The following is a 14,521-nucleotide window of genomic DNA, read 5'->3' on the forward strand; positions in this document are numbered from 1 at the left end:
GACATGTAATTTATATGTGGTCGTGCAGAAGGTAATGGGTGTGAAGCACCAAGACTCTATCAGTACTGTTTTTATAACAGACGCCAACTACCATACAGGATGTTTGCAAAAAGATATTAGCGCGTGTGTGAAACAGGGATCGTACAATCGACCCATGCGGATGATAGTCGACTCTATCGTGTACAACATCTGTTATGTATGAACGTGTGTTAGAAGCTGTGGACAATGAGCCAGGTACGAGTATAGTCGTAAAATGTATGGTAGTCACATGACTGTGTGGCGTGCGTTACATGAAACTGACTTGTACCCATACCACCTCCAAGGATTACAATGACTGACAAATGCGAATTTCCAATCACGTGAAGCATTCTGCCAGTGGTTTATTCAACGTACCACTACCATTATACTGTTTCAGGGATCAGTACTGTTCACTGACGAGGTCACGTTTGGAAGGGATAGTATCGTCAACATGCATAACACACAGATAAGGGCAGATGCACATCGCCATGGTACGGTTGTCACTCATCATCAACACGAGCTCCTCCGTGGCTAAGCGGTTAGCGTACGCGCCTTTAGCGTGGGAGATCCGGGTTCGATTCCCGGCGGGAGCTCATGTGGTTCGGATTCCACGTTAATCAGTAGGTCCACGTCTCATATAGCCTCGCTGCTGAAAGGGACGCTAAACTAAAATCACCTCAACTCAACTCAACTCATCATCAACACCAAATTGGTATGGTGTGGTATTGTTCATGATCAACTGATCATCCCATACATGCTACCCCGCAAACTGAATGGAGCACATTATTATCTTTTTACAGGATACGCTGCCTGAATTACTGGGAAATGTTCGCCTAGCGATTCTCTGCAACACGCAATACATGCATGATGTGGCTCCTGCATATCTCAGTGTTAAATGTCCGCCGATGGTTGAATAACAACTTTCCAAAACGTTGGATTGGGCGTGGTAGTCCAGTACATTGGGCTGCCGGTCTCTGAACTTGAATCCACTGAATTTTTATCTGCGGAGACACTTTAAAAATGTGGTGTATGCTACGGTGTATCCATAATGTCTGTTAACTGTTTGCCAATTCATGATCCGGCGTCATGTATGTATTGTTGTCCATAGCGGACACTTCGAACATCCCCTATGATGTGCCCAAGTTTACGCCAATAATATATGCCCAAGTTTACGCCAATAATATAAGTTACATAAGTTCTCAGTAAGTTTTTACGCCATTACGTTGTCGAACAAAGGAAAAAATCGACTTTAGACTTGAGTCTCGCTAACGACTAATTAGACTATAGGCTATGCTATTAGTACTGGAAAATTTGTAGCTAACCCTAGCGTACAAGATAACAAGCCAACCAATATATATATATATATATATATATATATATATATATATATATATATATATATATATATATATATATATATATATATATAGTCAGTCATGGAAAAAATGATAGCAACTCCTTGGAATTTTATGCATTTATAAGGATTTCAAAGAAGTTTCTACCTAAATATGCACAAACATACAATGATATATACATCAAATTAAAGGAAATTTTATGCAGAATCCAAATCTACTCACAGAAGTTACGTACCTTTACAACAATTAATAATATTCGATAAAATGTGTGGAAAAGGAAACACAAATCCGTGATGCTAAATGTTCATTTAATTGATGACTCGATGTTCCCTTCAGTGAGGTCCGCGCTCAATAAGGTTTAATTTTCATTAAAATAATAATAATAATAATGATTGATTGAACTTTTATTAATAGCTTAGATCGACACTAGTTTGTAAACGAGCGAATTACTAACTACTCTCTATAGGCTGTCATAGCTACTACTATAACTTTTGTTACTACTACTACGTGTTTACTGTATTGCGCAACTCGATGATAATAAGGATGATGATGTCACCTTTCCACATTACCATGGACAAGCAGTTACCCGAAGGGGTCAGTCCTCTGCACTAAGTTAGGCCTACACCCGTTCAGAGAATAAGCCCGTCGTGTATATTCTACTTCAGTGCAATATGGAATCGAAGACTCAAATACAAGCCTGGATTCGAACTCGGGACAAAGCCTTGACTCAATCTTGGTCGTTGACTCTCACGGCTCGTATGCATACCTCCGACCTTCGGCTGTGATTTGAGAACCCAATCAATTGCCAGGCATGAATACGAAACGCGAGCACTTCAACTTTTCAAATTAAGCAAACGCTCAAAACAAATCGAAAGTGAAAATAATCGTTCAACAAAATGTTAATTTCTGAAGCCAAATGTCGTCTAACATGAAGATGATTTCACAAGCCGTTTTTCCAAGCACGATTTCATTCTCACACAACGCAAATGTGATGTTTGTTTACATCCGAAATAACCCTTGTACTAGCTTCCGCTTCCTAACAAAAATACATTAAAACACCAGCAAATCTCTACCTAGTAATACGAATCCAAAGTTCTGCTTGTGAAATGAAAAGTTTCTTCCACTGAATTATTTATTATAAAATCCAAATAATAATAATATACACAGTAAACTTACACTATTCAACTTCCTAAACAGGTTTATCCAAATAGTTTAATGTAAAACAGGATTTAATTTTGAATGTTCCCTTTTCGTAATAATTCTGAACTTGTTTACATAGTTTCTTGCTAATAATATAAAGGGAATTCGAAGTTTGTAAAATGCATATTAAGAATTTAAAACATTAAGTACCTCTGCTCTGCATTGTACAACCTGTGGATCGCATACTACGCTCTCGAAACAGCTCTATACAGTACGGGTTAATAGGCTTATAGAGAATCAGGGTAAATGTCAGTGCTACCTTCAGACCCTTTTCCCATTCTTAGGTTTCATTCAACATTATTAAGGGACACAATATTTGTTTTATTCAATACTTAATCTAATCTACTACTATAAGAACAATTGTGGAGCTCAGCGCAAGAGTGGTCTAACCCACATTTTGTTAGTTTTGAGAAAATTAAACCTAAAGTTGAGAAAGTCTAGTTTTTCATGGTAAAGAGAAAACGTTTCTGTACTTGGTCGGGTTGTTAATAAGTAATCTCTTTATCATGTGAGAAACATTGTTTTGTCATTTTCGTTAGATAAGGTGCTGAAATAGATGCAGAATGATTCCTGAAACCTCTATATGTCGGGTTAGACCTGTTTTGCACCGAAGTGCTGCACTTGTCAGGTGTTTGTGTGCAAGAATGGTCTATCCCAAATTGATACCGTGAAGGCTAAAAAAAGGTACTATTTACCAATGTATATTGCATATGTTATGAACGTAGGAGGAAATACGGCAATATCGCTGAGGAGGGTGCATTTGGGGCGGTGAACAAACTGATAACGTACTATAAAAGTATATGAAGCTATTGTACACATTTTGTATTGAAGCTTTTGGAGGTAGTGCCCCCCCCCCACATCTCCGCGTATGTATATCAAAGTTGTGAATAACTTACGACCATATCATAATGAAGAGTATGAATAACATTTTTTTATAGTTGCCATTTGTCCCGTATTATACGGGATGTCCCGTTATTAACGCGAAAATACACAAGAAATACGGGACATCTACTCCTAAAGCTTATAAGAATAACTCGTTTACTGCTACTACTACTAAATTTTATTGATAACAAAGCAAACTCCGCATTATTACAGCACTTTTGTCCTATTTTTACAACAGTGTTCTAGTCATGTTATTTAATCATTGTTTTACAAGTACTTCTGTCCCAGTATAAGCAGCATTCTTAGAAACATAAGAAAAAATGCTATCTTGCAGCTAAAGGCAAACATAAAGTCATTTTTAGATTACTTTCAAGATCAATACCATTAATACACACCGGTCTGCTAGATTTTAGACTGTTACGCAATATTTAGTTTTAGACATAGTCGTGAAACTCAAATATTGCCTCTTCCTCATCGCTACAATCGTGTGAGTTGTCGGATTTTAAGTTCTCATAGAAAGCGTGATGTATTGGTGGAACATACTGCAGTAGAGCCTTAATATCATTCAATTTGCTAGCTTTTATTGGTTTTTGGTTCTCGTACTTTTGAGGCAAACCTATTGCATGCAGTTCGAGAGTGTGTTTCTCACGGCGAACTTTAACCTTAACAACATTTATCACCTATTATGAAAATTTTTGAGGAAACATGCAATGTTTTGTACATGGAACTGCCTGTAAAAGCCTGTCAGATTTTGACAGGCATTATACAGGCGCCTGTTTCGGCGAAAACACATGTAAAAAAAATATTACAGGCACATTGTCTTCAGGTGATATGCATGTCAAAAAAGAATTGAACTTCTGTTGGAAATGTTGCACGAAAACACGCGATGTACAGAGCCTGTACATTAAAATAAGAACATGCGATGTACACGTAGTCACTCACATGCAAGTAAATAAAGGGAATATGTGCATGTAAAGTACCTTGAATGGATTGTTGGTAACATTCGCAATACAGTAAGAATGAAAAGTACAAGGAAGGTGCCTGTTTATCAACATGTAATATACATGTGTGACATTTGCAGTACATGTAAATACCGTGTATTAGCGTATAGCATGGAAAACGCATGATGTAAGATATGTTATTTTACATTTATTATTTTCGTGTACATGCGAAGTGTGTAACTCCCCTACGTGCAGTGTACAGGCAATGTACAGGTGAACGGGAACATGCAATGATCATGATTGCCAATAAATGGATTAAACAGATGCGTGTGGTGAACAAGGTGGATTGGAGCTAAACATTCACGTTATAGGCATAGGAGACATGCAATATTCAGGCACAAGTCTCCAATTCGACATTCGCTATGCAAAGTCCTGACACATGTATAATACATGGGATTACAACTGAATACATTGCCTGTATTATCTCCGTGTACATGCGAAGTGTGAACCGATCTATATGCAATGTACAGGCAATGTGCAGGTAAACGGAAAATGCAATGATCATGATTGCCAATAAATGGGTTAAACAGGTGCATGCAATGAATAAGGTTGATTGGAGTGAATCATTAATGTTACAGGTGTAGGAAACATGTAATATTCAGACACAAAGTCTCCAGTTTGCCATGCACATATGCAAGGTTCTGACACATGTATAGTACATTGGAATAGAATTGGACACATTGCCTGTAACATGCAAAGTTGAACTCACCTACATGCAGTGTAAAGACAATGTACAGATGAATGGGAACATGCAATGATCATGACTGCCAATAAATGGATTTAAAAAATACGTGTAGTGAGTAAATAGCTTAAACAGGTAAATGCGATGGACAAGGTTGATTAGAGTGAAACATTCACGTTATAGGCGTAGGAAACATGCAATATCCAGACATTAAGTCTCCACTTTGACATGCACATTGAGTTGATTTTAAGTTTAACGTCCCGTTCAGCAGCGAGGCTACATGAGACGTGGACCTACTGATTAACGTGGAATCCGAACCACATGAGCTCTCGCCGGGAATCGAACCCGGATCTCCCACGCCATAGGCGCGTACGCTAACCGCTTAGCCACGAAGGAGCTCTTTGAAATGCACATATGCAAGGTGCTGACACATATATACAAAGGCGTGTGCAGACCCTTAGATTAGATGGATCAAATAGAAGTATTACTCCTTGAAGTATGCAGCCTACATTGTAGTAATCGGATTTGAATTTTACACATTTTATTTCTGTATTGTTATTTGAAGGACAGTATCACGCATGACCCACTTTTCGTTACTGGTAAACTCGATGGGAATTGGGTACATCAGGAACGTACGCAGGAATTTATTTCGGGAGGGGTCCAAAGCTTTTCGGGGGGATCCAAACACAATTTCAGGCTAAATTATATTAAAAATTATAAAATTGCCCCTAAAATTAGGCTAAATTTACAAAAAAGTCCGGATTTGGGGGAATCCGGACCCCGGACCCACCCCATGCGTATGTTCCTGGGGTACATTGCGCTGCCGTGAAACGATAAACAAACTGTTAGTAATTTTTGCTTGTTGGCTTCCTGCAATGAGTGAGGCACCAACTTGCTCAACTTCTACGTCTTTCCTATGTGGTGCAGATAATTAAGAAAAATATATTGTTGTGAGCAGAGGTGCCGATCCCCCCCCCCCAAATGCTTGGACGCAATCCCCCCAAATTTGCCTTTTCTCCCCCCAAATATTCCACTTGTTTAAATTTTATTTAATTTGAGAACTTTTTGCCTTCATAATAAATGTAGACGTTTAGCTATCTATCTGCATATTTGCTTTTATATTATACATTTTAAGAACAGTACATGCAATAAATTATGAAGAAATATTTTGTCACAGCTCCTTGAAGTTTTATTTTATAGTTATCGTTCTTAAAAGCATCATTACTAAATAATTAAACTTTGATGGTGACATTTCTCATGTAAAACTCTGTCCCTAACCCCCCCAAAATCTCAAGAGTTAAGAGGAATTTCTCAGTCGCGTAATCGATTGCAAAAATTTGCTTACCGCTATCTGTTATAGTTTCAGCTGTACAGTGATCAATGTTAAAACCAGAAATGGTTAATTTCTACTATTTCCAGTTTGTGAATCACCTCCATTAACGAATTTGTTTGAGATAATTAATGTATATATCGATAGAAAAAACAGAATTCAAAAATTCGCTTTCGTTCAAGAGTTATCGTGCGGAATAACGTACGTACGGACTAACATTACAAAAATTATCCTAATCAGTGATGATCTCAGACAATTTTCTCCGGGGAGATTTCAACTCACTAAAATGAAATTAAATCTTTAGTTTAACGTCCCACGTTTAGAAAGCGAAGTGCCAAATGATATGGATGAAATAGCAAGTGAACGATGACGAAAGAACTGGTGGAATGATTAGGTGGGAGTAAAGGGGAGAACCCCGAGAAAACTCACGGACACGATGTCGTCCACCAGGAACTCATATAGCCTGGGATCGAACCAGGGACATCTAGAACGAGAGGTGAGCGCTCGCCACCATACCCCCGGAAAGGGGGTTAAAATAGTACTGCAAGGATATTGGTAAGCCAGTTGAGCCAAATTAGAGAGTTACTCTGGGGCAAATTCCCCTCGTGCCACCCTATGAAATCATCCTTATAATTTTGAAGAACGTAAACATTGTATTACTTTTCGTACAATATGTAACTTCCGTAAATTCAATATTCTAAAATAGTATATCGTCAAAATGTTGGAGGGAGCATATTGTTTCCATGCCTCCCATACGCATACCAGTGATGGACTAAAAACCCTTGTAAGACTCCATATACTATTCTTTCAATAAAGAAATTCGTTAAAATGTAGTGTTGTAAGATATAGGCCGACCATGTCAAACACAACATTAGGTTCAGCTGCCCCCTCTTCTCTCCCATCTTAAAAAATGAAAGTTTATTTCCCACGGTTATGCCGGCTAGGCTAAAGGAGACGGTGATAATGAGAAATGAGTGAAATGGTGGAATGAAGAAAGTGGGAGGAAACGAGAGAACCTGTGCACGCCTATGCATGTATAGTATATGGGAGTAGAATGGAATACATTGCCTGTATTATCACCGTGCACATGCGAGGTTGAACTCACCTACATGCAGTGTACAGACAATGTACAGGTGTTTGCAGCAGAAGGAAACAATTTGCTGGTAAGTTGAAAATACCAGGGTAAGATACTGCTAGCAAACATTCTTGCTGCAACCACCAAAAAAAAAAAAATTAACCAGATTGTTATAATGTCCCAGACGTTGAACATATATGGAAAAGAAAATAATTAGTTGAAAATTAAAGGGGGGGGGGGGGGGCTATTGTGCCTGAAGCTCTACAGAGTGTGCGATTATTTATTCCAGAGTGTATTAGGTGTAAAATATTTATTTTTATTTAATAACAATTTAATAGAAAATGGTACGTATATATCCCTAGTTGAATAGCATTGTCGTGAATTTTAATTTTCATTTAAACTACAAGGAAACAATTCAGTGATTGGTTGCAGCGATCATGTGACGGGAAGTACGTGTTTTTGGCGCAATATCATTACTGGCGGTTTGAAGTGTATGATGAAGAGAGTGTAATCATGAATGAAGATTATTGTATTGTTAAATGGAAAAACGGTTCTTATTCCGTTTTGAATGTAAAGCAGAATGTCGGAAAAACGAAACTGAAGTTGGGAGAAGAGGGATGTTTCCGGTGGAAACAGAAGAAATTCAATGGGACAGTTTGCCATTTCGGTGAGTAGCTCTTGTGTTTCTTGCTGTTGTATCTTTATAATAACCTTTTGTTGTAGAGATTGAGAAGTTTATTTTGTTGGTCTCAAAATAAAGTTCTAAAATCAATGTAAATTATGTTACTGTTTTTTTAAATAACGTAATTACGACTAGGCTTTGACCATCATGTAGGCCTATGTTACGTGTACTATTGTGAATATGCAATTATTTCGTTATTACATTTGTACATATTGTTCATACTGTCCTATTTTAGGCCTACATTCTTACTTTCAAGAAATTATTATTATTTTAGCACTAAATGCTGTTTGCGTCATAAAGTGTATCGTAAGAGAGTAAATACATTACGTGGTGCAGGGAAGGTCCTAGAACGTTGGTCCCCAGATATATATTAGTAGCTAGTTTGGATCCTTTCTGTACCACAGCTCAATACTTAACTCACACAGTACTGCCGGGCAAGCGATAGCGAGTGAAGGCGGGTTAGAAGCCCTGCAGGGCACGCTGATTTCTTTCTATATTACATTCAATGTGTGACCAGTGTTCTAGAACTCTGCCAGTGGTGCATAATTCACGTACTATCCTAGTTCATGGCCGCATTACTACATTCATGATATATTAATTTCTTTCAGCACCAACTGCACCCTTAGGGTTCTGTCCTATTTTAGGCCTACATGATGTTGCCAACTGGCCGGTATTTTACCGGTAAGGCAGGAGATTTTGCTGCTAGTTTGATTAACGCAAGTCTATATCACAGACAGCTTGTGAGGGGGTAGTTTATTTTCCTAGGTCCACATGATTTGGTGCGAAATATGTACTTAAAATTATTCAGTCACCTTGCACATTTTGACTTTACAATAATTTACTCAACCATTATGGTGAACATGATGCGGCTAACTTTTAGTATCTCCCCCAGTCTTGTTCGGTAGTAATTTTTAGTCACTTGACTGATAAAAAAAGTGATTTACTTGCGTTACGAGGCAACGTAGTAGTAGTAGGACGTGTTAGTGGCCCCACAGGGCTCGGTTTTTTCCACCTTTATCATAATTGTAGTACGGGTTTCGGATCCATGGAACGTAGATGTGAAATGGACGAAGGCTGATAACCATTTCTATTTCCTTTTTGTACATATATCTTCTATCTATAAAATTCAAAGTACTGAGTGACTGACCGATCCTCGCACAGGCCAAACCGCTTAAGTTAGAAATTTGAAATTTGGACAGTATAAAGAATTTGAGACTTAGGGTACCACTAAGGAAGGATTTGTGGAAATTAGACGGCTTGGGGGGAAAGGGGTTGGAAATATTTTAATAGGATTGCCATATCTCCGAATCCCTTAAGCTTAGGAAGTTTTGTATTTGGACTTTTCATTTAAAATAATTAGACAAATATTTCAGGGTTTTTGGAAATTCACCCGGGGAGGGGAGGAGAGGAAAAAAGGATGGGTTTGCAATTCTAGACTGCGGGGGAGAAACAATATAAGTCATAAATGGGTCAAAATGAGATAAGTCAAAATTTGAGATCTATGTGTCATGCTCCACCTCCGGTTAACTTGATATAAGTCAATTCTAAACAACGTGAGTTGAATAATCGCCTCCTGAAAAAAGGTGTTTTTTTTTTTTTTTTTTTACTTTGTTTCTCCCACGCAGTTTAGAATTATTATAAGATGATGTCGATATGTCGGAACATTTGAAGATTAGAAACATGAAATCAGGACTTCTCATTTAAACTAATTAGACACGTATTTAAGGGTTTTTAGAAATTCGACGGGAAGAGGACGGGAATTATTTTAATTAAATGACCATATCTCCGAATCCCTGATGCTGAGAAAGTTGAAAACTTCAACAATCATATAAAATAGCAAGATAAACAAAGGAATGAACTATAACTACTACCCCACTCTTGTGATAACCCGGTGAAATTACTCAGAAAAGTACCCACGTTTCTCCTTGCGTGTAATAAACAGGACAGTATGCAGACACGTGTCTGAGGGTGTATAAAATTTCCGATTATTAGAGTGGAAGGGGCTCAATTATTGGTCTGACAGCAGCGAAGCGGGTACGTTCAGCTACTTTATTTATATACCCTGTAAGTGAGCTTTGGCGAACGCGCAGTTCATTTTGAACAAAAGGTACAGATTGCCAAGACGTTTTCCTTCCAGAATTACGGATTTCTGTGCATCGTCTCGCTTCACTCGCTCCCACTCTCAGATATGCACTTCCACCGGCTGCCACCTTCTAGTCGCACCTATAGTTTAATAAAGGATTCAATAAGATGTTACTTGCAAATGCATTTGCTTGATATGTGCAAGTTCTAGATTTGCACAGCAAGGCTTCAGTGAGATTTGGGTTACATTAGATCCTTTCTGCTTAATGCAGCATAAATTGATACAGGGAGTTCAACCAACGTTAAATAACGTGAATGCACCGGTTGTGGACACTGAGATATTTGCACGAAATCTCTGATTTGATGCTTAAATCATTAAAATATATTTGTAACTACTTATAAGTATATAATTGATTAATACTTAATGTTATTAATATTTCTCTTTTTATCGTAAAGTGCAAGCACCTTATACGGGAATTCTATCATACTAATATTAAGCAGGTTTTGTCTTTGTAAATATAGATTAATCAGTAAGCATATTTATTATGTTTTCTTAACAGGCACCAAATCTGATTGTGAAAGTGAGATTGACAAATGTATTCAGAATGGTGAGAAAGATGTTGCTGTTCCTAGTAAACGAATAAAAGGAACTGAATCATCCGATGAGACTGATGTTCCGAGCGAAAAGGATCAATCTTCGGTGCAAATAGATAATTTGGAAAATATATTCGAGAGAAACTATGAACATATATTAACAGAAAAGACATATTCTAACCACAGTATTGAACACAGAAATGCTAATAGCTGCAGTGATAGCCTTGAAGTCAGTAACACAACTACAAGTTTCAAACGATGTAACAATTGTGATCAGTTGCAGAGAAAAGTCACAGAATTGAGCTGTAAATTAAAAGAAGAGCGATGCATGGTGGATGCTTTGAAGAAAGAATGTGCTTCTAGGGACCGCGAGAACAGCCGAAAACTTAAAGTTCCACGTTGTGTGAAACAATTTCTTTTCCAACTATTAGATGCAGAAGTTGATGACGAACCTTCCGAAAGTGAATTGTCTTCCGTTAGTACGAAAACCAGGGTAAGTATAGTATTTACGAAACAGGATTATTGTAAATTTATTAAGTACAGTAGCTACTCTCTCCAAATTCCTTGTGCTTGTAATTATATCATGTATGTTTTTCAAACGCTTTTTTTCTTGTACTGTAATTCCAGAGGTTCATTAGGCTCGCCATTCTACAAAGATAAGTTATTATTTTTGTGGAATGGTGACCGTGATGAAACTGTGGACGATTGAAGATTGGCGTTAAAACCATAGATAATATAATTGGATGCACAAGAAATTTGGCGACTATTGTTACTGTAATTCATAAATTTAATACTTATGCGCATCTGGAATATTTAAAATTGTTAAAAAAAAAAAAAAAAAAAAAAAAAGTAAAGGAAGTAGCTGCAACATTTTTCCTAACTACAAACTTATCGAATAGAAAGTGAGAGTTCATATATTATTTTAATTGCATTTTTTTCCCATTAAAATAGTTTCTTTTTTTCCCCGTCGAAGAGCAAAAAATGGACTGGGAATGAAACCCTCTTCGGCTTACCGTGCCGTAGCTTTAACAACTATGCTACCCAGCCTACATTAACTTTGACAGCTGAAAGTTTTGACGCGGTCTCGAAAACGGGAGTTGGTGGCGTACAGGTTGACGCTATGGCACGTTAAGCAGAAGGCTGTTTTATCCCCTGCCCAGTTTTCTTTTGTCAATGTTCATTAATATTTTACGGTGAAAGAAGGTATTTTAATATAAATCGGTTCTTCGACCATGTTCGATCTTTTCAATGTTAGTACAGCCCTTCAGGAAATTTACTCTAAGTATCTTAAGTTGTTCATTCTATTGAATGTCAAAATGAAAGAAAATTTACAAATGAAGTATGCATTTTGTTTTGGAAATTGTGACTAAAATTGTCAATCCTGTTCGTAACATTTTTTCTTTTTTTCTTTCTTTTTTTCGGTCTGCTTTTCAGTATTGATTTTATATTTGATATGTAAGATACACGGTAATAGCCTCTTTCTGCATGTTACTCTACCCTATGAGGGGATAACAAATTTAATGATATTGAAAATGATAAGAGTACATACAAACATGAATATTTTTTCTGAAATAGTGTGTAGCGATAGTGGTTACATATTACAGCGGCCCATAAAATTTTAAAGATTTTCTACTCACCCCGAAATGTACCTTTGTTTCGTACTTGTATGAAAGTGTGCTATTTGCATTTTTCTTTCAAAGGTTGGAATTGATTTAATTTGTATGTTCTCTGTTAGCAGGATACTGACTTATCGTGCAGAGGAACTGCCGATGTTGTTCTGAGCGCAGAATATCCAAATGTAATAAAGAAGACACGTTTGGTACGATGCCTTGCTAGTGCAGGTCAATCGGGCACGAAATTAACAAGGAATTTAATGTCAGTTTTTTTTACTGATAATGAGATGAGTTCCAGCTCCATTACTGGTCATGGACAAATAAAAAAACAGTTGTCTCCCGACGTAATTGCAGCAATAAAGGGTATGTATATATCTTACATGTTTCCTACACATGTAGAAAATTGCTTCTTATTTTTGTATGTGAAAACAGCATTTCGCTTACATGGAAATAGTAATGTAAAACGTGTTAATATTTACGTACCAAACAATTACGTATTAATACAAAATTATGTAATTTCAACCGATAACGATACAAAGGTATGGGACCGCGGTGGCTCAGTGGTAGAGCGTTCAGCTCTGGTGCGTGTGGTCTCTGGTTCGATCCTGGGAGCCTAAGTGGGCTTTATGGTGGACAAACGCCGTGTGAGTGGGTTTTCTCGGGTCCTCCCACTTTCTTCATTCGATCATTTCATTCATTCTCATCACTGTCTCATTTAGCCTACTCGGCATTTACGTGGGACGTAAAACTGAAAGAGTAAAGAGAGATACAAAGGTAAAAGTTGGAAATCCATTATTTACTACGAAAAAGCTGTGTGCCTTACTGTAGTGGAATTGAGTTACGAGCGAGGGAGGCGGAGCTAAGCGGGATAACGAATTAAAAAATTAATATACTAGGTTCATTCTACTCGCGGCTTCCGCACTCCTTGCTCCATCTCAGTTTCGCGGAAGGCACACTACTCTCTAGGTTAATAATGGACTTCCCACTCTCCACCTTCGTAGGTTAATTCCTTTTTTTTTTTTTTTTTTTTTTTTTTTTTTTTTGCTGTTAGGTTACGTTTCAGTAAATACTATCTACTAGTTGAAATTAAATTAGAAGAACGTACTACATGTGTAAAAGAACATCATCTTGTATATAACGCTAATTAACATATATTCGGAACTGGGCTGTTCTATCTTAAGATTTTCGCACTTGCGCAGTATAGAAACTAGAAGAGAGGTAAGGACGCAATCAAAAGAAAATAGATGGAAATAAGTTATTCCATGCCTTACTTACCTTCACAATTTCTATTTCTTCGCGAATGCAAAAACTTGAACTCGGAACAACCCTGTTCCGGATATATGTTGATCAACATAACAAGGTTTTGTTTATAGGATGTTGTTAGGTAGGATGTTCTATTCAATTCATTCAATTGAATATTCAAAGTAAATTAATAACCACTATAGTTTGATGATAACGATGATTAATAATAAAATGAACGTGCGCATTATAAAAGCATGCTGTTCCAAATTAACGCAGTGTATTATTTTCAACAGATTATGTCCTCATGAAATTCCCGCAATGCAAACCGTCTACTATACATGCTGCAATGACTGATAAGTGCGTGCAGGCTCGTAAATCGATGAAGAAGAGAGCAGAAGGGAATTTATTGGAATAGGATACAAAGGAGATTGAATATCTTACTGAAACGTGCAAGATTAAGTACTTGTTTTTATAAATATTGGAGCTATCTTTTGAGTCTTCCACAAATGTGTGTAGAATTTTTATTATTATTAAAGCACTGTGTGTTAAACATTTATTTAACTATTGTAATAATACTGGTTTTTACTTTATTTGCCTTGTTATTTAGAGTTTTGGCGTTATAGTTTTAAGCTTAATTAGCAATGGGGATCTTCGCTTCTGACTAAGTTTTATCTTTTATGTAAAAAGCATTAACGTGTTTCCTTTTGTAGTGGAGGCAACGTAGTAACAAAGAAGGTTTTTTTAAAAGTGTTGTAATTCTAGCCT

General features: G+C 37.1%; 2 protein-coding genes across 5 annotated transcripts in view; one reads left to right on the forward strand and one right to left on the reverse strand.

Annotated features, from left to right (window-relative positions):
- The window catches only part of csul (protein arginine N-methyltransferase 5), an 88,301-nt gene that overhangs the window by 32,117 nt on the left and 41,663 nt on the right, over positions 1 to 14,521 (reverse strand). The window lies entirely within an intron of this gene.
- LOC145690055 (uncharacterized) lies at positions 8,012 to 14,346 on the forward strand. Of its 2 annotated transcripts, none has more exons than XM_081764562.1 (4): positions 8,012 to 8,210; positions 10,868 to 11,394; positions 12,637 to 12,877; positions 14,050 to 14,346. In XM_081764562.1, exons 1-4 carry the CDS (start codon positions 8,057 to 8,059, stop codon positions 14,169 to 14,171), a joined length of 1,044 nt encoding a protein of 347 aa, XP_081620688.1. In that variant the 5' UTR covers positions 8,012 to 8,056; the 3' UTR covers positions 14,172 to 14,346. The 2 variants fall into 2 exon arrangements, with proteins under 2 accessions (XP_081620688.1, XP_081620690.1); XM_081764564.1 differs by having other exon boundaries at positions 8,014 to 8,210; positions 12,640 to 12,877.

The sequence above is a fragment of the Thermobia domestica genome, chromosome 7, assembly GCF_964235325.1.
Source record: "Thermobia domestica chromosome 7, izTheDome1.hap1.1, whole genome shotgun sequence".
Lineage (NCBI taxonomy): Eukaryota > Metazoa > Arthropoda > Insecta > Zygentoma > Lepismatidae > Thermobia > Thermobia domestica.